The sequence below is a fragment of the Mangifera indica genome, chromosome 12 (assembly GCF_011075055.1).
Source record: "Mangifera indica cultivar Alphonso chromosome 12, CATAS_Mindica_2.1, whole genome shotgun sequence".
Taxonomy (NCBI): Eukaryota; Viridiplantae; Streptophyta; class Magnoliopsida; order Sapindales; family Anacardiaceae; genus Mangifera; species Mangifera indica.
The window spans coordinates 9,703,484-9,729,113 of record NC_058148.1 but is presented as its reverse complement, the minus strand read 5'-3'; the positions used below and the strand labels follow the sequence as shown (position 1 = coordinate 9,729,113).

The 25,630-nt window shown below is 33.1% G+C and overlaps 4 protein-coding genes across 6 annotated transcripts; 1 reads left to right on the top strand and 3 right to left on the bottom strand.

Moving 5' to 3' along the window:
- Positions 1-3,810: 3,810 nt before the first annotated feature.
- On the top strand, positions 3,811-9,361 carry LOC123193080 (coronatine-insensitive protein 1-like). Its single transcript, XM_044605867.1, has 3 exons — positions 3,811-4,768; positions 6,948-7,422; positions 8,351-9,361. The coding sequence occupies exons 1-3, from the start codon at positions 4,284-4,286 to the stop codon at positions 9,167-9,169; spliced, it is 1,779 nt and encodes a 592-aa protein (XP_044461802.1). The 5' UTR covers positions 3,811-4,283; the 3' UTR covers positions 9,170-9,361.
- A 3,686-nt stretch (positions 9,362-13,047) lies between these two features.
- LOC123192177 (transcription factor DIVARICATA-like) lies at positions 13,048-15,152 on the bottom strand. 2 transcript variants are annotated; one of them, XM_044604635.1, is made up of 3 exons: positions 14,237-15,152; positions 14,104-14,149; positions 13,048-13,693 (listed from the first exon to the last, which is right to left on the bottom strand). In XM_044604635.1, the coding sequence occupies exons 1-3, from the start codon at positions 14,490-14,492 to the stop codon at positions 13,234-13,236; spliced, it is 762 nt and encodes a 253-aa protein (XP_044460570.1). In that variant the 5' UTR covers positions 14,493-15,152; the 3' UTR covers positions 13,048-13,233. The 2 variants fall into 2 exon arrangements, with proteins under 2 accessions (XP_044460570.1, XP_044460569.1); XM_044604634.1 differs by having other exon boundaries at positions 14,104-15,130.
- A 1,379-nt stretch (positions 15,153-16,531) lies between these two features.
- LOC123192537 (laccase-4-like) lies at positions 16,532-19,570 on the bottom strand. Of its 2 annotated transcripts, none has more exons than XM_044605120.1 (6): positions 19,444-19,570; positions 19,097-19,248; positions 18,767-19,011; positions 18,548-18,676; positions 17,391-18,314; positions 16,532-17,000 (listed from the first exon to the last, which is right to left on the bottom strand). In XM_044605120.1, exons 1-6 carry the CDS (start codon positions 19,528-19,530, stop codon positions 16,870-16,872), a joined length of 1,668 nt encoding a protein of 555 aa, XP_044461055.1. In that variant the 5' UTR covers positions 19,531-19,570; the 3' UTR covers positions 16,532-16,869. The 2 variants fall into 2 exon arrangements, with proteins under 2 accessions (XP_044461055.1, XP_044461056.1); XM_044605121.1 differs by having other exon boundaries at positions 17,391-18,311.
- Positions 19,571-22,490: 2,920 nt separating this feature from the next.
- On the bottom strand, positions 22,491-24,792 carry LOC123192540 (sedoheptulose-1,7-bisphosphatase, chloroplastic). The gene is made up of 8 exons (XM_044605125.1): positions 24,584-24,792; positions 24,350-24,469; positions 24,063-24,248; positions 23,892-23,973; positions 23,564-23,785; positions 23,230-23,330; positions 23,058-23,129; positions 22,491-22,949 (listed from the first exon to the last, which is right to left on the bottom strand). The coding sequence occupies exons 1-8, from the start codon at positions 24,695-24,697 to the stop codon at positions 22,671-22,673; spliced, it is 1,176 nt and encodes a 391-aa protein (XP_044461060.1). The 5' UTR covers positions 24,698-24,792; the 3' UTR covers positions 22,491-22,670.
- Positions 24,793-25,630: the final 838 nt, after the last annotated feature.

Sequence of the window (25,630 nt, the reverse complement as noted above, 5' to 3'; positions counted from 1 at the left end):
GTTGGTGAGCTTTAATTTAACCATGGAAAACGACCAGATTTATTTGACAATAAAGATTAATATCCATCAATTTTAGCCCATAGAAGGGGCATCTTTCTATTGAAACAAAAGTTGAATTAAAAGAATTGATTCTGAGTAGATTTGCAATCAGATTGGCAAAATGAGAAGAAATTTTTGTGTCAAGTGATGCAGAACCCACTTCAAGAATCAGTGATAAAAATCATTCCCCTGTTTAATGTGGGTATAACAGAACGGAAAACAACATGCTGACAGTGATTTTACATAGAGAAGCACTCAGTCACTTTTTTTATTTGACATCAAAAAATTTAAAAAAAAAAAAACTATGGGCAAAAAGAGATTCATTTTCTAGTTTCTGTTGCAAATAATTTTAGCTTGATTGATGGATGGAGATTCCTGTTTCTTACTTTTTTCTCATGGGGCTTCTTCGCCTGCAAGAAAGAATGAAAATTTTATGCCTTTGAACTAACATTGCCAAGAAATTAGAAATAATTTCCACCCCTCTCTTATTAAGGGTTATTTCATGGACCCAATCCAAATATATATATTAAACACACTTAAATTACAAAATCACCCTAACCTTTTAAAAAATTACCATAGACCCCGTACTAAAACAGAAACCTATAAAAGAAATTCACATAAACCATCCTATAAATATTAAAAACCATTAAAAAATTAGTTAGGACGAATGAAATTTACCCTTTAGAATACAAAGACATGGTATGAATAAATTTTCTGAAAACATAAGATATAGTTTATAAATGATATGATCAAAATAATAACAATAATTCCAACTTGTTTTACAGGCTGTCACGACCACCCCACAATCTTAGAAAACTAATTGTGAAAAATGGTGATTTTTTCACTCTATTTTGCAAAAATAAAAAAAAATAAAAACTGAAATAAGTGGGAAATTTGTTCACTGGGTTATGCCACGTTGCTATGGAGATTTAATGCTCAGAATCAAAATTAATCAAGGAAAGAGAAGATTGAGATGGTGAGCAGAAAATGATGGCAGTCATGTCATTTTCAAAGTTCAGATGTTCAAAATTGAAATGACATGATTTCGTAATCAACCCTCTATTTCAACAATTTCCACGTATTCACCATTTTCTGACATTTTAACAAAAAGATCAAAGCCGCAATTTTTTTTATTTACCAAGTTTTAAATATTTATTTATTTTTAAGTTTTTATTAAAATTATCATTATATATAAAATAAAACTATTTTTTAATAATATTATTAAAATATATAATTTTATTTTTTAAAATTTTTGAAAATTAATATTTTATCTTGTATCTTAATTTTAAAATATAATTTTTTTTCTTTTAAATCTTTAAGGTTTTTTTTTTATTTCTCTGTCCATCGACAATTGTCGGTTTTTAACCTAGACTTGATCACCATTTCTCTTTTCTCTTAGAGATGACAATGTTTATTATTCAAATCTAAACAATAAAGTATCATTCTCCTTTTAGAAAAAATTGTTTGTTTTTTAATTTAATTTTAATTATTTTAATATTATTAGTAAGATGATAATTTTACCCTAAATCTTAATAAAAAATTCTTGAATATATGTCAATAAACTAAACTTAGGTGGGTATTTAAAATTTTCAATTGCCTTGAGTATATATTTGTCCTTTTATCAAAAGTTGGGTGGGAATAGTGCTTTGGCCTAATAAAAATTACTCTCAGGGAGGATAAAGAAAAACTTTTATTACTAAAATTGAAATGTTATCATAAAGATAAGTTATTTATAAAAATTAGTATATATATATATAATTATTGTATTTAATTAGAATTAATAAAAAATTAAAATATTATTTTACTTAAACATTTTTAGGTTTAATTATTCAAAAATATTTTTTATGTTACTTATTATTATATTAACTAAAAATAAGATTATTTTTTGTTTAAAAAATTAATAAGTAATAATATAATTATAATAAAATAAATATTATCTTGATAATTTTTTAATACCAAAATAGTAATTAGGTTATTCCTTATATTATTTGTAACATTACTATTAATAATAAAAAATTATCAAAATTTTTCATAATTTACAAATAAATAAAATAATATTAATAATAAAAGATAAATTATTTGACTAATGTTTTAACACCATTAATCAAACAGAACCTTAAAGTTTTGTTACAATACAACATTTCATTCTTACATCAACATAAAATTGATAAAATGCTTTCTTTTACTCTTTTCTTCTAGTGTTATCCATTATTATTGCTACACTCTTGTCTCCATGTGCTAGAACCTTCAGAGTGAGCAATACAAGAGGCAAAAACTTAAAATTGTTGCTGTTGATGGCAGTAATTCTTCTTAAACTTTCATACCTAACTCTCAGACAATAGCGTTATATCTCACCAAAATTGATCTCACGAAATTCTCTAATATTTACGATTAGTTGTCGAGAATGAGTGAACACTTTCGTAACATTAAATTTTGTTAGATTGAATAATACTATTTATAACCCAATAGAATGTAAGTGGTGGATGCAAGATTGTTGCCACAAAAATTTTTATTACTATAGAGAGGTTATAATTTAAAAAGAAGTGTAGTCACAAAAACTCTTATTTTGACTAAATTATCCTTATTACAGAGGTATATGTCAAAACAGTTCAAATATATAGATGACATCTTTGTTTTCTATAAACTTAAGTGGTGTGATCGCTGTTTGGATAAAAATATCTTACTTATCATGAATATTTATACCACTTACTATCAAAAGTAGAATCTCCTCACCCGTTTTGCCACACAACTATTTAGTTTCATGCCACCAAATACTACCTCAAAAATCCATTTTGTGTGATGTAGACATTGACATAAATTTCAAAGGCTATTATCCTCAATGTTTTAATTGCCTATTTTTAACATTGATAGAAGATTATATTTTGAGACAATTTAAAGTTTATTCTTATTTATAATAAATTCATATTGAGACAAAAAATTTAATGATTATATATAAATTATTCCTAGTATAATAACACAGTTTAGTCAATAAAATACAAATTAATTATCCCTAAGACCTAAAAAGTACATTACCAATATAACGTTACAATACTCTTGACTTTCATTACCAAGCATGTAAAACGTGCTCAAAATTTAACATCAACAAAAGGATATAATCCTTTTATTATTATAATATTCAACTTTTATTTATTTAAAAAAAAGGGGTAAATTCATTTTTTATTTTTTTAATTCTATTAAATAAGATCTCAATTAAAATTTTAATTGCACTAAACACGCAGTTAACACTTACACATTCTAAAATTAAAATTTTGTGGTAATTGTGTGAGAAAGATGTTTTTTATTTAAAAATTAAATCTGTTAATTTTGTAATTACTGTAGAGGCAGATCAGAATTTGTTGTTCTCTATCATTATCATTAGCGTTCTTGTCGCCACCTCAGATAAGTTTCGACATTGACTTTTTTAACCTCCAGCTGTCCCTTGTCATTGGTTAACTGCCAGCATCTAATGAAGTTTGAGTGCCACGTGTCACTGGATAATTTTGAACTTGCAGTAAAATCCAATAATTTAGGTCAATTAAAGTTGAGTATTTCAAGATGAATTATTTATTTATTTGTTCTGCCGACCAGTGAAACTATTGAACAGCCAATAGCATGCAGCCACGAAACATTACAGCCAAGGAGAATTCCCGGCAGTAAAAGTTTCTTTCTTTACAATTTTTTTTTTTTTTTTGGAATTGTCGTTTGATTGGTTACACCGGTATGTCATTGTCGTTTCCACTTTATTTATTTATTTATTTCTCCTTTCTCTCTCTTTGTGCATTTGTGGCGCATATTAGATGGACGCCTAACTAGGGTCTGATTCTGATCCAAATAGCCCTTTGCTTTCTCTCTCTATTAAACAACTGTTTAAATTGTCGCCGTCTGATTTTCTACTTCCGATCATCTCCGTCGTCCAATATCCTTTACAAATCTTAGCTTCACACTCCTTTTTCTCTGCTTTTATGGTCTATTATCTACTCTCAGCTACTTCACTCTCAGTTATGATACTCAAATATCCTCTCGCCCCGATCCGATTCGTTTCTTGTCGGATAGCTTTCGTGTTAGATCCCGTCCCGCCGTAATTTCGTTCTCTCTATAAGGTTTTTTAATTCTCAGTTTCAAGCTTCTCCGCCGATCCACTGAATATCGGCCGTCGAAAATTTTGACCGAGATTTATAATTTTTGTTTTAGTGAAGAAAAAATAAATTTTATTTATATATCGAGGAGGTTGTAAATTTTTTTTTATGGACAACGATAGAAGGGTAAATAATATGGGTGCTGCAATGTCAGATACGGTTGCAGAGTGCGTGATCCCGTACATACACGACCCCAAGGACCGAGACGCCGTTTCGTTAGTGTGCCGGAGATGGTACGAGCTGGACGCAATTACACGTAAGCACATAACGATTGCTTTGTGCTACACGACCACACCGGAGCGGTTACGGCGTCGTTTTAGCCACTTAGAATCGTTAAAATTGAAGGGGAAGCCGAGAGCGGCGATGTTTAATTTGATACCCGAGGATTGGGGCGGGTACGTGACGCCTTGGGTCAAAGAAATTGCTCAGTCGTTTTGTTGTTTAAAATCGCTTCACTTTCGGAGGATGATTGTGAAAGACTCGGATCTGGAAGATTTAGTTAGGGCTCGTGGGAGGAATCTTCAGGTTTTGAAGCTGGATAAGTGTTCTGGGTTCTCTACTGATGGACTTCTCCACGTGACTCGCTCGTGCAGGTACTTCAGCTCTGTTTAATAAGTTAGTCTCTGTTATTTCGAATTCATTTTTATTTTAATTGAACTTTTTCGTGGGTCTTAAGATTATCTGATAGTTGCTAGGTGCATATATTGGTGCTGTAAAAAATGTTGTGAGAAATTGTATTGAGTTGAGAAAGACTTCAATATAATTTCAGGTTTTGTTTTTGCTTGGAATGATAGTGCTGTCTTGACCATTTGGAGCTGTTAACTCTTGTTCTTAAGTTATGTCTTTATATCATTTGAAGAATGTTGTTGCTGCAATACATTATTGTTTTCTCCGAAGTTGAATCATTCTTTCCTGATCCATTAATGTTCAGCACCATTCTTTTTTATTGAAATTTCACAACCCTTCATCTATTTTGCCAAGTTTGTGCTTCATTGCATACTTTGGTTTTTCATTCTGGAAGCTAGAATCGAATAGAAGAAGTAGTCTGTGAACGGATGACTTGCTTTTTTGGGAGAACTGCCGATTTTCTACAACAATGTGTAGTTACTTTGTTCAGAGAACTTTTGTTAGGAAAAACTAGGCTCTTTGTATTGATTAATCTGATTTATTGTATGTTTAGTTGATTTTTAGGTTGTCTCTATTGCTAGCTGGTTCAAGTTTGCATGTTATAAGACCCGAATCATTGTGAAGTTCTTTTAAAATCTACTTGGAGTCAAAAAGTTGCAGGCATACCCATAATGGCCGGTTCAAGTTTGCATGTCAGAGTAAAAATATTGCTACTTGTAAAGATATTGGATGTCGAGTTCCTGCGATTGTTGGTTTGCCTTTAGGATCTACATGATGAAATTCTCTGTGTTAGCAACTTATGAGTCGTCTCATGCCTTGGCATGAAGAAAAGTGCCTTGGTTATTATTATTATTATTATTTTTCTTTTTTGGTGGAGGCTGATGGTGGTAGCTACATGTGTTTTCTGATTGACTAATGAAATCTTTCTTTTTGTAACTACTCTGGTATGCAGTAGTTATAACAATGACCTTGATTTTTGAAAGAAACAGATGCCTTAGGGTTTTGGAGGACAGAATGAAAAAGAATATAAAAACTGATTCATGTGGGCAATTGTTAAAATCTATGGAAAATTACATTGTCAAAAGAATTAATTGGTATTAAATTTTCATCATAGATGTCCAGACCAGACAGCTGATAGCTGCGACGATTTGTTTGATTTTGCATTTACATATATAACAAAGGTTATAATAAAATGAATGTTCATAAATTTTTCTCAGATATGTTATCGAAGGGGAGTAGTTATTGTGGCAGTATGGCTTCTCTTAACTTACAGTATTTATAAGGTAGAGATTGTGACTCTTTAGTTTTTTAAGGTTGACTCTTTTCAGATTATGCACCTTGTGGTTATTTTTGAGAGCTGGATTGAAGTTACAATGAAGGTCTGAGGACCACATAACTATTATCGAAATAGGAGACTGAGATGTTGACTTAAGATGAGCTAGACTGATGTCATTGTGAAGATCATAATTAGTTAAACTGATAGCAGTTACTGGAAGAGATGTTTCCCCTTGTTCCATGTGAAGACTGTTGAATGGGAGGTGTTAATAATTATCAGTTTTTCACTGTTACAACTCCAGGGATTGTAATGAATTTAAAGGAAGCCATGTATTAAGAACTAGAAAAAAACTCTATATTGAATTCAAATAAAACAGAACAAGATAAAGTTTCCAGGCACTGCACCTGAATTGAATTATTGCAGAGCTAATCTGCTTACAAGAAGTCTTTTAAGAATAAAAAACAGTGCTATTTCCTCCACACAAGACTGATTATATAGATGAGTTTTCTTAACCTAAAGATGATGCTTAAACAACTCATAATAATTAGCTTCCTTATTTAACTTAAACTCAACCTAACCTAATGGGTATTTTCCCTTTATCGAATATTTCTATGCCTATTTGCTCGCTGTCCTCTTCCGCCGCAGCTGTATTTTCCCTTTATTGAATATCTCTTTCCTTATGTGCTATGCTATCCTATTCTGTTGCTTGTAAGTCGATTTTTATGGTGTATCATGCTTCTTTTCATTGATTTGGTTCTGTGGATTGTTATGCAAGTTACAGCCTTAGATAGTTGACTTTTTTTTTCCCCCTTTTTGGAGAGACTGGATTGATTTGTATTATTATTTGTTTTTATCATATGTCTCTACAGGCAATTAAGAACCTTATTTTTGGAGGAGAGTGCAATGACTGAGAAAGATGGCGCTTGGCTTCATGAACTAGCTTTAAATAACACAGTTCTTGAGACATTAAACTTCTACATGACAGAACTTGTGAGGGTCAATTTTGAAGACCTGGAACTCATAGCCAAAAATTGTCCGTCCTTAACATCAGTGAAAATAAATGACTGTGAACTCTTGAACCTTGTTAATTTCTTTCAGACTGCAACTGCTTTGGAGGAATTTTGTGGGGGCTCCTTCAATGATCAACCAGCAGACAAGTATTCTGTTGTATCATTTCCCCCAAGGCTATGCCGTTTGGGCCTATCCTATATGGGGAACAATGAAATGTGCATTGTATTTCCGCTTACATCCAATTTGAAAAAGTTGGACCTCCTCTACGCATTGCTGGACACAGAGGATCATTGTCTGTTAATTCAGAGGTGTCCGAACTTGGAAGTTCTTGAGGTTGGATCACAAAATTGTTTCCTGCTTCTTGTTTTGCTTTTTCTATCTCTTGTCTACTAGTTTGAAGTAGAATGGCAAGTCTTTGCATAAATAAATGCGTTTTCTTTCTGTGTGCTTACATTTGAAGTAAATAGATGCTTTTTCTTTCTGTTTGCTTACATTTGTCTTAATTACACCTCCCAAATTTGTGCTGTGTGACAGGGTCGTTTTGTTTAAATTCTAAATGCGCCTCAATGTTTTAAAATATTGTTTTGATTAAAAAGAAAAAAAAAGAGTGGGTCCTGGGTGTCAATAAAAACGTGTTAAGACATGTTCTGATATATAATCCAATTGCCGATAGTTTTGCTTTCTTTAGTTGTAAAAAATATAGAGGTTTTCAACTGACAGAACGTAGTAGTAGGTAGTTGTTGAAAAGGGGGAGAACATGAGTTAAGCAGTAAGAATTTTGATGGTATTAGGACTTCTATTCCTATTATGAGTCATTAGGTTTTTAATGACAATTTATGGTCCAACAGTTCACCTTTTAAATCGCCTGGTCATACAGTTTTAGTGAATAGTGATTCAGGTTTAGTCTGAGGTGGGACAAGCCCCAACTGGTGATTCTACATATCGGTCAGGTCTAGATTTTAAAACATTATAATGCATGTCACTATTTACATTTTTATGTAACTTTCTACTTGGTAGTTTCGTTTCGCACATTCTTCTTTTCTTTGATGCTGTAGTTTAGACTGAGGAATAATATTTTTCAAGAATTTTATTTTGTTCACATTCTGTCAATTTGTCATCTCACTGGTATTAGACTATTGTTTATTATACTAAATTGGATGAAGGGAATGTTTAAAATTTTGGGGCTAAATTCAGAAGAATGTTTCAGAAAAATTGGCTACTTACGAGCACTTTTGTATTAATTTACTTTTCATGATGGCAGACAAGGAATGTAATTGGAGATAGAGGTTTAGAAGTTCTTGCTCAGAATTGTAGGAGACTAAAGAGGCTTAGAATTGAGCGAGGGGCTGATGAGCAGGAAATGGAGGATGAAGAAGGTCTAGTCTCACAAACAGGTTTAACTTATCTGGCTCATGGCTGCCTGGAGCTGGAATACTTGGCAGTTTATGTATCAGATATCACAAATGCATCACTGGTATGTATAGGGAATAACTTGAAAAACCTCTGTGATTTTCGCCTAGTTTTGCTTGACAGAGAAGAGAAGATAGCAGATTTGCCACTTGATTACGGAGTTCAAGCTCTGTTGATGGGATGTCAAAAACTTCGAAGGTTTGCTCTATATTTAAGACAGGGAGGTCTAACAGATGTTGGTCTCAGTTATATTGGGCAGTACAGTTTAAACGTGAGGTGGATGCTTTTGGGTTGTGTTGGGCAGTCTGATGCAGGGCTTATAGAGTTCTCGAAGGGATGCCCTAGCCTGCAAAAACTAGAAATGAGAGGTTGTTCCTTCAGTGAGAGTGCCTTAGCTATCGCTGTGAAGCAACTGACTTCTCTGAGGTACTTGTGGGTGCAAGGATATCGAGCATCCCAAAATGGTCGTGATCTTTTAGCAATGGTACGCCCATATTGGAACATCGAGTTGATTCCTCTAAGACATGTTCATGAGGCTGATGAGATTGGACAGCAAGTAGTGATTGAGCAGCCAGCTCATATCCTTGCATACTACTCCCTTGACGGACCAAGAGCAGATTTTCCAGACACGGTGTGCCCATTAGATCCAGAATCTTTACTTACCACATAGAAGTAGCTGTATATACATCCTTTTGCAAAGTCTATGTTGTTTTTCATTTTAATGCCACGCCCTGTTTATAAATTGAAAAAATATTTTCATTTTTGGTGAAATTTGTAGTTGTGATTTTTTGTTTGTTGTAGACTTTTGTTCATCAATAAGTTTGTGTTTTCATCTGTAATCTGAAAACGCTTGCTTCTGTCATCTTCCTTTGTACAATTAGGTGTCTTCAACATTTGTATTATATGTTATTGTATCTATCCATCTATCTGTCTTCCAAAGATAAAAACGATAGCATACCTTATATAACTGCCATGTCCATAATTACAACAAAAATCCCTGTAGATAACAACACCTAATCTCTCTTCAGCCAAGCTTCCTCTCAATATCTATTCTTCACTTCATTTTTGCACACCATTTTTACTTGCCCAGCACCATGAATCCCAATATGCAACCGCATTTCCCTGGTTGTTGTCAATGTTTTCCAACCTTTGGATTTAGCTTCTATCTTAGTTGCGAGGTATAACCTTGCCAACTTTCCTTGTCCATTAAGTTATGTTCAAGCCTGAGACCCCATAAGGTCTAAAATTCATTGTGGGCATGATGTATTTGTTAATTTTTCAAACTTGCAAGAGATTATAGAGATGTTTTTGTAGGGTTTTAGAGTTGTAGAGTCGGACTGGAATAAGCCCAAAACATGTTCAAAGGTTGAAAATTTTTTAAGGACTGGGTATAAATAAAAAGCTGAGGCCCAAAACTTAGGTCTAAGTTTAAACAAGCTAAATCCACTTTAGAAAGTCTGAATGACAAGCCTCGCTAACTAATTCAATTAAATACAATTTTGTCCTCATTCCTACTCTTCCAATAAAACCTTAAACTAAATTTTAATCGTACTGACAAAACCTTAATATAAAGCCTCAACTATGATCACACTCTCATTTTCACCAAAAACATGAAATTAAAAAAGTGACATTTGGAGGCAACATAGGCTAACTGTCAATTGGATTCTGTCAATTGGTGTAACACATGCCAACTAGGTAAGTGTCCAATGAGGGGATAAGTGCAAACTTTATATAACAAAGGGTTATTATTGCAATTTCTCTATGTGAAATAAGGTCCACTTAGTGTAACATCTACCCATTCGTGTATAATCTTGAATATAAAATTGAATTAACATATCTGGAAAAGGGGATGAAATAAATAAGTGTGAAATTGGAAGCTCAAACTAAATCTTAAAATTGGAGCTTAAAAGTCAAACACAAACTTAATTGAGCACGTATGGTGTTGGGTAACATTTTATTAGTGATATTATCTTATATGATTCTTCATATAATAAAAGATTTATTAATATGAAAATCACTAAAGGGTGTTGGGTAACAAATCAAATAGAACATTTTATGGGAACAATTACTAACCCAAATTCAAGGATGACCATTCACACATGCGAAGCTTTCAAACAATCTTTATCTATATGTTACATGAGATAAGTGCTTCTTCCAGTTTTAATCCCAACTTATAAAAATATATTATGAAAGAACAAATGGTTATTAGGCTGATAAACAAAGAAAAATAAATATATATTTGATAATATTTTATTGAATTTCTCCTAAGAATAACAAAAATCTTCTCTCTTTCTCTTAAACTTGTTTAAAAAGTAGTGAAATGACCATTGTAATAACATACCCACTAAGTTTTCCACAAATGAGAACTAATTAATTATAAACTTTTCATGAACGATGTGAGAGGCACCATAAAGCTTGATAGTGTCTAGATTGAATCAAATTTATCTATAAGACATATTTATATTTTTTCAATTTCACAAGTTCTAAATTTATGATGTCTTAGTATTGCTTTATCCTATGAATATTTGTTTAATTATAAGCATGGTATATTCATGATTCCTCAAGAGGATTTAAAGGGTAGATAGATAACTTGGTTATAGTAAAATAATTGCTTACAATCTTTAATTGTTAAATAAATTAAAAGAAGTAAAGGTGGCCAAAAGTATATGGTAAAACCTTAAAATATGATCAAATTTAGCATAAAGTAGCAAGAGTGCTTTCTTACACAACTTGTTGGAAACTCACACAAATATATATACATATAAAGTATATTGTTTTGTCGTTTACCCATATTTTTATATATAAAACAAAAAGTTCAATAAAAATAATCAAGATGTTCATATTGCTTTTGAAATATATAATACTGAGTGGCATAGGGTTGGCACTAATCTTATTTGATGATAGGTTTTTTTTTTTAAGTGAGAAAGTTTATTTAAGTTAAATTATTCATCCAAAATTCAATTGATTATATTAAATAGATAAAATTTTATATTTAATAATCATCTTTGCAACTGAGTTTAAATTTGAGATACCGTCATTAAGATTTAAATTATTATTCTTATAGTTGAAATCTTTTTTTTTTTTTAAATCATTCAGTCTACTCCTTTAAATCTGTATGATGAAAGTTGCAGCAGCAACAGACAAGGGTAGAAGTAGAACCCCTAAAGGCAACTACAAGAAGACAAAAACAGTGACACCATTTTCTTCAAAACATGATTTCTTTATTTCATTTGTCATCAATCTTTCCAGCCATCAACTCATTAAAAAAGAGAGGCTGCTGTGTACCATCTGTTTAATGAACATTATTTGTACTGTAAATAATTTTAAAATAACCCACTACTCTTGTTTCATTTCCAGGTTAAGACCCTTTTCTGTATTGCTTCTTATCTGGTAGTATTACAAAGAATCTGTGGGAAAATTGGCCCTGGAAAGGATTGTAAGCTAGGTATCTTTCTTTTCTTTTCCCACAGGCTTGGTGGCACAGAAAGTGGCATTATGAAAATATTACTAATCAGTGTTGTAGACTTAAAGAGGAATTTTCGGACCCCATTTAGAGATAGAGATAACTCGAAAAAAATATATAATTGTTGTAAGGTCAAAGCTAGATTCTGTATTCCAAAGGACAGGGTTACAGTATGAGTCATTTTTTATTTGGTTACAAGTGAACTTCAGAATCAGAAAAAGGCATGATGCTTCCAGAGACTAGGTGGTGAAAGAATGGCACCATACTATGAAACAGTTTTGCCACAATCGGCAATTGGGTTGGCCGAAAGAGAAATATCAACAAAAAGGCAAAGTTGGATTGGTTTTAGAAAGATGATTAGAAATATATACATAAAATGTAAAAATACTAAACTGCATTGGCACTCTTACGTGGATCTTTCTATATTCTACGATGGATTGAAGCATGTGATGCTCTATTAAGTGGAATGCATACTCAGCTTTCGACTAAGTGATGGTGCTGAAGCTTTGGTCAACTTGGCCATATTGGATGCATAAAGCTAAGGATGGCCAAAAAGGGTCCAAAGCGACAAGAAAGTTTAAGCAATCTGATACAGTGGAATTGCAAAAAGAGTGGCTGATGAGTCAGCCGATTAGGCCACATCATACAATCACATTGCACCTCAACAAAGCAAGCTCTTCCATGTGTTGAGGCATAAGGTGCTTTTAGATTACATCTTGTAAGCTGCAACCATCTTAATATCTCATCAGAAAACCATTGCTTATGCTTTCTTGTAAATCTGGAAATGGAATAATTTCTGAATATATGACCTCCACTACTGTATAAATTAAACAGTTAAAATCAATAAAGAAGTGATATGATAAAGAAAGAACAAAAAAAATATGTGCTAATGGGATTTTAATAAATCTAAAGTTTGCCAATGTTCAGAGTCTTACTAAGATTTGACTTCATGAATCAGGTAGAAGGAAGAAAATGAAACTTGACAGGCTACTTTGTCGGCAGAAAACTATTTCATGAATAGAAAGGGATTGGTTAAGATAACTTCAAGAGAATTACCTTTCAAATATTTATATCAACAACATAAATGATTTTCAACTTCCTGTGGAATTCAAGGGCAATTTACAGATTCAACACATTGTTTATGTAACAAAACAACTAAGACAAAAACACTAAAGCTGAAATTTATAAGATACAAACAGATTTGGAATTTCAGTTCTGGAGTACAGAGAAACACAACTATCCATATATCATATGACTTCTCTAAATTGGATTCAGAACACTGAATTTCGGGGTTTGAAATGAACTCCATGATAAGTAGTGCCATACAAATTTTTCCCCTGAAGTTTAAGGCCATTTGAACCAATATCATTAACAGACGGCACAAACAGGTTGTTACCATTAGATGGATTGAAAATCACTACTCCATTGTTTGAGTCATTCCACTCAAGTCCTACTTTCGGCAAGCTAGAGGACTTCTGTTGCTGTGGAAGCACATTGGATTGGTCAACAGAGCAAGGTTTTTGATTGTCTGGTAAATTTGTATCGGCTAGATTGACAGTGGTGATGTCGTGGATACTTGGTCTCTTCTTGTCTTTCCCTCCTGAAAGCTGCCTTATAAAGTATTTCTGAGCATGGCTTGCCACTTGAGTAGGAGTCTTAGTAATTACAAAATGCCGTGAGATGTTTCTCCAGTCTCCTTTACCATACTGAAGAAGTCCCTTCAGAAAAAGCCTAAATTCATCATAAAAGAAAACCAATGTCAAGAAGAACAGCAACACCAACTTTGATTAAAATTTCAATTGCAAGGCAGCAAAGAGAAAACAATAACCAACTTGAGGATGGGGAACCCATCTGTAATCAAAACAGTCACACATAGATATCAACAAAAAGTTATGTACAAATTAAAATAAAGAAAGAGTGTGCAGAGCCAAAATTTCAGTGAATCTCTTGACTTGTATTAGGATTTACAATTAACAAATTCAGCTACGGATTGAATTTAGATTATCAAACTAGAGACAAAGTTTAAAACCAATTCGGTTCAATATAATAAGCAACTCACAGAAGGGCAGTTCATAAAACAACAGTCCAAAAAAAGCTTCAATATAAGCAAGATTTTTTAAAAAATCTTGAAGAGAAGTCACCTGTGCTCTTCTTCAGTCCAAGGCACACCCTTCTTCCTCTCCTGATCTGAACTTTTCACCAATGACCTCTTCCTATTAGCATCAAAATCACGTTCTGAAACCAACTCTAATGCAAAGGAAGAGCTATAATAACCTGGAATCGGAACCTTTCCAGCTTCTATATCGTTCACATCTTCTTCCAATACTTTGTACTGTTTCATCACATCAAGCACCGTCTTTCCTGGAATTAGAGCCGCCACTTTAATCCATCTATCCGGCGTGCCCTCACTGTAAATTGCAAGAGCACTCTCAAACTTCTTGTTCTCTTCTTTAGTCCAGCCTGTGCTCTGGCTCTCCTGAAGAAACCAACTTGCATCCGACATATACAAAGCTGGATACAGAGTTTCCATGCTGACAAAAGTTTTATTTTGTACTGATAGCTTAATAACTCAGAAGTTCATAATGTGTTTAAAAATGATTAAAAACGAAGCAGACTTAGAATCATTTAACGGGGAATCAGGAACCTTTATTATTTTCCGTTAACGGCATAAACTGAAGAATCTAATAAAGACCGTCCTTTGAAGAATCAAAGAGAATCTCGATCAATAATACAAGAAAAATCCGATCGTATTCTTGGGTTTAAGAGAAACCCAAAATAAAAAACAAGATGAGAGATTTTTATGGAAGAAGTTGAATAACTAATTTCCGAGAAATGAATCCGAAAAGATAGAATTTATACCAGTTCGAACTGCAACTCTCAGCCATAAAGTGAAAAGAATAAGAATGAAAATCCCATTAAGGAACCAAAATACCAAGAATTGAAGAGCAAGAACAAGTTGGAAAGAGAGAAAAAGCGGGAAAACTTAACATATTTAAGGTGGGTTTCCTTGAAGAGAAGAAAGAGAAAGTCGAAACGTGTAGAATTATACAGATTGCAGAGGAAGTGAATAAAACAGAAACAGTGTTGAATTTAACTTTAAGTGAAGATTGTGGATTGAAGAAGAGTGAGTGACAGTTGAAAGGTGTCACGCTCGGAATGGTTGTATTGTATGGATTGACATCCAAAAGAGTTCGGCGAAATCAGAAATTTCCACCCCTGAAATGATTAAACTGCGAATTTTCATTCAAATTATAATTTCATTAGAAAAGAAGTAGAAAAAGGATAAAATATTTTTTGAAATTTGATACAGTTGCAGAAAGTTCATTTACTAAAATACCCTAAAACTTTTTCCTTTATCCCCACTCCTTTTCTTTGTCTTTTTCTACCCACCTCTCCATATATTAAATTAATATGGAAAGATGATATATAAGAGTAAATTTTTTATTGATTTTTAATGTATTTCAAAATTTAGTTTAGTCTTAGGAATCTATATACTAATGTGGGGTTTTTCTGCTTGAGATTCCAATGTTTTCTTTTTGGATAATTTAATATACAAATTTGGCTTGGGTGGGATAAGGTCTAAGTTAAAAGTTTCATATTTAGCCATTAACTAGAGTTTTAATATCGATTTTTTCTTTTATAATAGATAATCATTTTTTTATTATACAAATATAATCATTGGTTAATTTGATTCAAAAAAAAATTTCTAATATTTAAAATTAATAAGATGGGTTGATTGATCGATCAAATACTCGACCAACCAATTTTTAAAACGAATTGATTGGTTAGGTGTTTAGTTAGAACCGATTACTATCCAATTAACATTTCTACAGTCAAAATGAGAGAAATTTTATATTTTCATCTTATATCTCAGTTTTGATTGGATGAGTAGGTGAGTTTTATATTTTGACTTTGTAAGTTTATATTTGATTGGGTGAGTTTTAATTAGATGAGTATAAAATCTAAGAGTATTTTAAATATTTTATATTTTAGACTATATATGTATAATTAAAAAAATGAATACATATATATACAAAGGGAAAAAAAAAACTATTTTAATTTATATCCTTCTAATATTAGTTGGTTTGAATTTTGAAAACAAAAAAAGATTATAAACATATTGATGGCAAATACTCAAGGTTACTATAATCAAACCATTTAGATAATAATAAATATATCAAATGAACCACCATTTTTTAAAAGAATTTTTACATCACCTTTAAATTACTATTTACACTAAAAAAATATAGAATAAAGGGTGCGTGTAATTTAATTTAAATATCTACTAAAAAGGAAAATTCTTATTGGTTGTTGCTTATTTTGGTTACCTTTTATTTATTTTGTGGCTTCGTAAAAAAAAAAAAAAATTGTGAAGATAGGTTAACTTTAGGTTTTTATGGATGGTAAAATTTTTATTTAATATAGTTTAAATTAATTGATAATTCAAAAAATTTAATAAAAAATAATGAAAATTTAATTCTTTTAACAAATTAATCAAAAAGTTCAATCTATTTAGTATGGAAATTAAAAATTTCGATTATTTCCATAAATAAAACAAAAATAGATCCCTTCCTTAAAAGAAAATGACTTAATGCCCCCCTTATTGTCATTATATTCTTATTAAATAATTACTTTTCTTTTACATAAAATCATCCAAAAAGAGAAAAAGCTACATGCGGTGACGTGACATCTTTTGCGAGTAAAATAAACATAAATGCAAGAATTTGAAGTATACTAGCTGATGACCACCAATTTTATTCACGCTCTACGAACAACCCACCTGCTGTTTCTTTCTTTGAAATGTCTTCATAACCCACATCTTCATTTATATTACACTAGAAATTCTCATCTCATAATCTCCGCTTTCAATTCTCCAACTTTCATTTTTGAAGCCTCGATTGATTGTTTCAGCACTTCGGAAGGTCAGCAGGTGGAGGTATGAGTGATTCTTTGGGGCCCTTCCCATTGTCCACCACAAATGCCATCTTAAGCCCCCATGTTGTGTGCACTTCTAAATGACAATGCAAGAACCATACGCCTGGAACAACATTCACAGTCTTACTAATTATTATATATGACTTTTCATAGACCTTTTATCTTAAAAGAGTTGAGACAGGTGGGAAGTGTTACTTGGATATTATTTGACAAAATTGACAGAAGCTTGTATGCTTCTTTTCCAAGACTATCAAGAAGTTGGAGTTTCATTTTCTAGATAATGACTAATACGTAAGTTAGATTACTTTCTTAAAACTGCTATGGAGCATTGAGGTAAGATTGCATGGCAAAATAGCAAAAATAGAACAAAGTTTTTTAGATAATGACTAATATGTTTGTATTAAGTTAGATCAATTTCTTGAAATTGCTATGGAACTGTGAAACAAGATTGCATGGTGAAATTGAAAAAAATATAAAAAAGTTTTTACATTACCTGGGTTATCTGCTCTGAATCTTATTGCTCTCCATCCAGCAGTTGGTACTCCAATGGTGTTCCTCTCTACAGGATCAACAAGATTAAAATTTTGTGGATCCTTATTTGGATCAAAATTTCCAAGTCCCTTGCCAACTGCAAAGAAGTTGAATCCATGCAAATGTATTGGATGGTTCTCTGGGGCTATTACATTTGTGCCTTGAAGCACAACTTGAACTGTAGAATTATATGAGACTCTGTACACCCTTGTTCCATTCAAGGTCTGGAGATTAGCTGTTGTTAGATTACCTGTATAATTATAAGGATTTGTTGGGATTGCTGGAAAATCATCAGTGAAAACTCCGCTTATGTCATAGTAATGCGCCTGAAGAATAGCTGTAGATGGCAATACAAAGCTAATGTTATTTATGCCTGCCACAGCCTTGGTACCATTAATACATGTTGCACATGGATTGGCACCAACTGCCATGGCAAACAACAGTGAATGATCCACACTTTGTGGGACTTTTGCTGGGTTTTTTTTTGAATTAAGGCTTCGAAGGTTGTTTTCGAAAGCATTTGTTACTGCAGTTGCATTCATAGCAGGAATGTTGGTGAGGGTGGTAGGCGAAAAGGCAACTGTACCCTTGTAGCGCAAGAAAGCAAAGCCAGTGACATTGTTGACAGCCACTACAGTGTCCATGAAAGGAGAGATGGTTATTAAGTACTTGCCAGTGGCCTTATCAGCAGTTAAAAGGGCATTTGTGGTTTGGCCTGGACTAATTAATATTGTGTCAGTTTTGAAAGGCTTAGTGTAGGAGGCATCAACTTCAACAATGGTTAAATTATGTCCAGCAATTTTGAAAAAGAGTTGATCGTTTACTGCAGCATTGACAATCCTTAGCAAGTATGTCTTCCCATTTTCAACATGTAAAGTGAAACCTGCTAGAGTCAAATATAAACATGATAGTTAGCAATTTTAGTCTTTTCAAATCTTTTCGGTGCATTAATTTTTAAACAGTAGAACTATTATCAGTGTATGCATGATTTGATACTAAATTATCAATTTCAGTCTAATTCAAATCTTTACAAACAGGCTTATAATTTTGTCTTCTTTCTCTACTTTTCTATTATGAATAGTAAAATATTCAAAGACTATGCAGACCCCAAGTCAGTACCCTGAGAAGAGCAATTAGGAACTGGTCCTGAACGGCCATTAATGGTGTGAGCATCTGATATATTCGGTGCCCGACCATTTTGTGTAGCCTGGTTGACCACAGCTTCAACATCAGCTTTCCACCATTCACCTACAATTAAGAGAACAAATTTACATTACTAATAACAACAGTTGAAGACACTTTGATTTGTCGAAAGCTTCATTTGAACTTTGAGCTGACCTAATACAATGGTCTTTTCCTTATCAGGTTTAGGAAAAGGATAAGGAACACCTTTCTTAGGCAAGATAACAATAGCTCCATGTAATGTTGCTCTCAGCCAGGAAATATGTGCATGCCAGAGAAGTGTGCCTCTTTGTCCTGTTAATGTGAAATTGTACAAATAGTTTTGCCCTGGTTGTATTGGACATTGTGTAATATAGGCGGGTCCATCGTGCCATCCGGTTCTAAGCTGCCTCACACCATGCCTGAATATTAAAAATTTTTAAAGAAGATCTTAGGAATCATTGGTTCATTGTCAATGGCTAAATTGCATGCTAAACAACATCTCACCAGTGGATTGTAACATTATATTGAACATGATTGGTGACCCTTACGAGCACATTATCATCCTCTCTTGCATATAGAGTTGGCCCTGGGAACTCCCCATTCACAGTGACTATAGACTTCGTTGAGCAAATCTTTGTGAAGTTTGCCATTACCACCTGCATAAATTTTACATTAATATGAGTATTTTCACTCTCTTAGTTAGCCTCTTATTCGTGGCAAGATAATTTAGTTTCTTAATTACTGAAGAAAAAAATTATATGTTCTTATTTTAGCTTTAATCTAGATATAATGCAAGTGCCATTGTTTCCAGGGCAATATATCACCCTGACAGTAACAGACATTCAACTTACACTGAAATTGTAGTGACGAACCATTGACTCGACCAATGCCGGAAACATGAAAGTCAACAGCAGCAGTGCCCAAACCAAATATGCCATCTCTCTCTCTTTCTCCAAGTGTTTGAGAATAACTTAAGGCTTAATTTTAAGGAGAACATCTATGGTTGCCTCGTACTTAAGTTTATAATGAAGTCTTTGATGCAATGTCATTTTACTTTGTTAGGTGAATGGAAAATGCCAGGCTTGTACACATTCTTCTAAGTTTTCTTGCATGTTACACAAAGTAGTCATATATATACATCTAGAAGTAAACTAGCTAGCTAGTAAGCCCTTGTTGCCATCTTCAATTGACTGGGACCTCTGTGTGAAAGTTGAAACATCCCATCTCCTTGAAAATTAAAGCGTCTTTTACATTTTTGTTGTTGCATGTTTTCTGTTGAGTCTCTAGTATTATACTATCAGTTTTTTAAAAATCTTAATTAGCTATACCATGTATAGCTTGCCTCCAAATTCCATGCCTTCTTAAATCTTGATGAAACGCTGGCTGTTACTTAATAGTTTATCCGAAGCCCTTAGTCAATCCCTCGTCGAAGTTAACCAGTATATGGTACCATTAATGTAGGCTTACAGATGCAGCTAATCTTCCAGAATAGTACAAAAATACATGGAAGATGAATGGAAATTGTGGTGGTGGATATATGGTAGTGTAATTCTTTGTATAACTGCACGTGAGACGGTAACGTAGATCATAATTCTCTAGTTGAGAAATGGTTTTCATGGACTTTATAATCAGCCTGGTCTGCTTTCCAGAATCTTCAAATAAATATAAGATAAGAGGTATGTAGCAATTAGTAACATCTCAACTATTTTTATCTACTTCAATTACCACATCTTTTTTACCTCGGTTTCTCAAATCCCACAAGTTTTTCCTCATATATTTCACCCTAGTTCACCAAACTTTACAGGCTTTCACACGACAACATATTTTCAAAAAGGTGACAAAAACTTTTGTCCTAAAAAGTTAAAAAATTATCTTTAAAAGTAAAAAATATCATTGAAAGTAAAAAATGTTGTCCTTAAAAGTTAAATATTTTATCTCTAAATTGAATATTTATTGTAGTGTCAAATTAGTCTATTTCTGTCTCTATCTCCTGCTTATGAATACATAGATTTATCATCTTATATTAAGTTTAATATAGCTTGATTATTCTACATGTAATGCCTTTTTGCCTAGGAACGAAGCAAATGGTAGTAGGTACCAAGAAGAAAATCTGAGAAGGGTCAGTGAAATGGGATATTTAACAGTGCAATGATAACCACAGCCCAACCATCTCAACTGTAATCTCTAGGCAAATCACCTTGCTTAACTGGTTTTTTACTAAATTTTCAAAAAATTCTGTTCCTCGGCCTTGGCATGTTGTTTTTCACTATTTTTTCTGGAGAAATCCACAACATCCTCTTCTCATGTCTTCATTAAGGTTATTTTCCAGGATTTGTCAGGCTAGATTGAAACATGTTAAGACTGATTTTAAATTATAAGAGCGACATATCAATCCCCAACATGGTTCACTTGAATTAAACTTACTTTCCAAAGTAAGATCTTATGAAGTTATGAACCATACATAGTCTTTGACTAGATTCTTTTCCTGTGAAAGGGCAAATCAGAATTTACCGTTGAGGACTCATTTTAAGATACCTTTGTAAGCGCTTTCTTTGAATAAATTCACGATTTCACCTGAGACTTGTCAGGTTGCACTTGCATGAAAGTATCATGGAAATTCTGTCTTGGAACTGTATGATGCATCAGATTTGGGACTAGACAGTTAGAACACATTCAAAAGTTAATGTAGTTTACAGTGAAAGATGCTGCAACTTGGTATCAGAAGTGAGATAGCCCAACACTAATCATGATGATGTTTATATGGCACCACCAATCTTGTCTATACAATATTTATAGAGAAATCCTAGATAATATATAAGGCTTTCCTCAGAAGCACCTTCTACAGGATCTATTTCATATGATCAGTTAACTAGACTTGAATCATCCCCATAATCTACAGGTTTTACTGAATTTACCGATCCATCTAAACCTGCGTTGCTTGCTTCCATTTTGTAAACATAACTGTGTGAAGATGAGTGATGGAAACTAGCCTCTACTTGATCCATGACCTTCCCCCATCATCTTGAGGAAACATGAAACCAGAGAAAAGCCGAACGTAGCCTGCAACTCCTCATCTCCAGTTAGTTCTGTGCACTTTCAACCATTGGCATCCATTCTAAAATTGTTTTGGTTTGACATGCCCAGAGAAAAGTTAAAAGGTCGAGACTTAAGAAATCATAACTAAGCATGATATATTTACTTGAAGATAGTAAAGTGGGAGAAAGATCATCTCATTTGCATATTACATAGAAATGCAGAATGTTTACCATATTTTGTCAATATGTTGTTTAAATATGACTCAATGATGTTTTCCCCTCGCCAAATTTGTTTCACGGGTTTAATCTCTGTACCGCATATGAAATATTCAGCTACTCTTGCAGCTCACTTGCCTCTTCCATTTGCAGAGCATGCTATATGGTTGCTTATTGGTTAATTGTAACTTTTGGCATAGTTACCTATGAAGCAATCTGAGGTAACAATGGAATTTTTGGCATGTTTCCTTTGGAAGCCAAGGGAGAAGCTTATAAGAGGATAACTCCTAGGCCTCTCTTATTTGATTTTTGTAATATCTGAAACAAATCTTAGCAGTTCTTCTATATTTTTATTTATTTTTTCCATCCAAGTAGCTACTGTTCAGGATGTTGCAAAAGAAAGGTAACATTTATTTGTTCCAAATGATATTATTGCCAACTCATAAAGCCAAAAATATTTAGGAACTTTTAGATCAGAAAGCAAATTAGGCCAGTCAAAATTGTTTCTTAATTTATGTAGTTTGAAAAGATTGAACCACCAAATATTACTGTGGTGTGGTCCTAGCATTACATCTGATTACTTAAGAATTAATCAAACAGTAATCATATCTAGTCATAGTTGAGAGCACATTTTGCAGGAAAAAGAATTGGGCAAATGAATACTGGTGACATCTGCTTGATTATTTATCTAATAGCAAACTGAACTTTGTAATTCCCAGTCTTGGAACAACTAGAATATTTCTGCACTATCATGCAAACTTCTATGTTGACAGCATAGTGTATTTTTCCAAACAAAGAAAATGAAACTCATGAAAGCAACACTTTACTTAAGCAGCTGCTCCAACTGGAACCACCTTGAGCCTTGAGGATCCATACAGAGTTTCTTCAAAACGAATAATTTCATTCTTGGAGCCATAAGCAACTTGTGTTCTTTCGTCAAGATTGTTGATGACTTTGTCTAGTACTGAGATGTGACCATCACTGCTGTAACCTCCAGCTTTCTCAACCAAGAACCCCAAAGGAGCTACCTCAAACAACAGCCTCAACTTGGCTTTCGAAGATGGAGAAGTCACATTAGTGAAGATACCTTTCTCTTTTACTATAATCTGCATTCGAGAAGTTAAATATCTTTAATATGAATAAATATATAAACTGATTCAACAGTCACTCAACTTATTAAGAGAAAGAAGAAGAAAAAGAAGTTTTGGTAAGACCTGATTGACATCCGGTACCATTCCTCCGGTGTATCTCAGAGTGTATTTCTCTCTTACATAGTAGTTTATCAGCTGTTGAGTAACGAGGAAAAGTTAATGAAGCCGAAATAAGTTGATAATAACACAATGCAGCCTCCATCTATTTGTTTAGGAAAGTAAAACAACATTGTACCTTGTCATACTCAGGGTTATCAAAGGTAGCCCTCAAATTTCCAGGGGAGAAAAGTTTTCCTTCACCAATCTCTGTTGTGTCTTTGACATGTTGCCATTTTCCTGGGCAGGAAATCATTGAAACATTATTTTACCAGACAGGGAGAGATTCAGGTACCAGACAGGGAGAGATTCAGGGATTCTGTATAGAACAAAAAAGTTTATAAAAGAGACAAGTAGTTGCTTTTGGACTGAGGCATTCTCCAATTTATGGATAATATGGACTGAAGCATTGATACCATACACAAACTCCCATTTTGCTAATGCCAATACAGATTTTACTGATGCAAACAAACCTTCATCAAGAAGAATGAACTCATGGGTGCCGGGAATATCCTTAAGAGCAAGAACATATGTGGTTCGAGGACCATAAATTCCCATGGCTGCAGCAACTTGATCTCTTCCTGTCACCCCAGTTAATTTGTCTCCAGGCCACACTCCAAAGATGGTACCTACTGTAAAATTTGTGTCCACAATGCTAGATCCATCAAGAGGATCAAAAGCTACACTGAACCCACCTGTTCAAATGTTCCTGATCTCATAAGTATATTCTAACTTCACTTGATACTCTTGGTTACTACTTTCAGTACGTAAATCAATAAAAAATTTATAAAATATGCAGACCTTCAACTGGCCCTCCCATGTCCTGGAGCTCAGGTACTTCTTCAGAGCAAGCATATTTGCAGAAGTGCGAGTGAGTCAAGGCCTATGCATCAAAACTCAGTTAAGTGGTTTTCCATTTAGAGCCATTTTTCTTCCAACTTCCACAAATGAAATTAAAAAATTAACTCTAACCTCAAATAGAAGTTGGTCGGCAAGCATATCCACTGCAAGCTGCTCATCTCCGAAGGAATTGACACATGCTGTTCCTCCACAAGAAGCAGTCCTCACCTTAAAAGAAATGGTCCTCAATGCTTCTCCCATGCACATCATCAACCTAATCAATCCCTTGTCTGGTGTTGCCTTAGTAAGGAACACTTCCTACAATCACAAACCCTTTAATGATTTTTATCCAACTCAATCAACAACAACTAATTATAAAACTACATAAAGCAATTATTTTCATACCCATGTTGACTTACCAGACTATCACCAATCTCACATCTGGTCACAAGGGAAGAATTCTTTGCCTTTGAGACCTTCACTGATGATCTTGGCACCACCCTCAGCGATTCCCCAAATAGCGAGGTTGATTTAAGACTCTGTCATCCATTCAAACGTTTATATTACACACATTTTATATAACAACAGAAAGCTTGACTTGATTTTAGCCCTGCATGCGCAACATGTAAGCAATATACAGTACTTAGCCATACCCTGGAGCTGAAAGAAGGAGAAATGGACGTTGAATAAACTAGTGCAGAAGAACGCTGAGAAGCAACACTAGGAAGAACAAGTCCACTTGCGTAGCATGTGATGCCAGTCTCCATAGTTGATGAAATTCTCAGGAGATATAGATCAAATTAAGGCTGTTGCTTGTAGTAGTGTGAGTTGCAGTTGTGTTAATGGAAAATTGGAAATAAGATAAGCAGTTTATGTAGTCATGGCACGTGGAGGATGGTGAATAGTGAAGTGGGCCTGCTTGGGGTGAGGTTAATTGCCATCGTTCAATTAATGTGTGGCTCTGCTCCTATAAAGAGATATGGTAGCCATTTGAGTCCCATATTGTTGATGTCTTCATCAACTGCTCATTCTGTTCTTATTTTTTGTGCCAGAAAGGCCTTGTTTTGCAGTTAAGATTTTATCTTCAGGATCAAAAGTTTTCTGGGAACTCCAGTTCAGATATTTTGATGGGAAAGATATACGCTACAATAACAATAATATAGTTTAGTGTGAGGGTTGCTTCAGCAGTGAGTAATGGAAAATGAAATTTGTTTTCCTATGGAAGAGGCTTAACAAGCTAGATTTAAATTGGGCTTCTAGTAAAGCAAACCAAGTATAGCAAGTGATTGTTCATATTAATTTGAATATTTTTATATATATAAACAAATTATATAAATTTATTCGTATAATCTAATTTGATAATATTTAATTAGATAATTTTAAAATGAAAAAAAAAACAAATAATAATATCACAAAAATCATAAATTATCACTTCATTTTTGTATAAATTATTTTATATAATTTATTTATACTCATAACTTTTTCTCTCATTAATTTAGTCACCATATGTTGATTTACTATAATTTCCCTAGTTATTTCTCCTACAACCCTGACATTTGATTTATTGCAATTTTTTTTGTTCACATTTTTTATTTAGTTTAACAAATTTAAAGATATTAAACAAAATAAATTTTGTATATTATTTTATAATATTAATTAAATATAATAATTATTTATATATATTAATTTAATTATATATA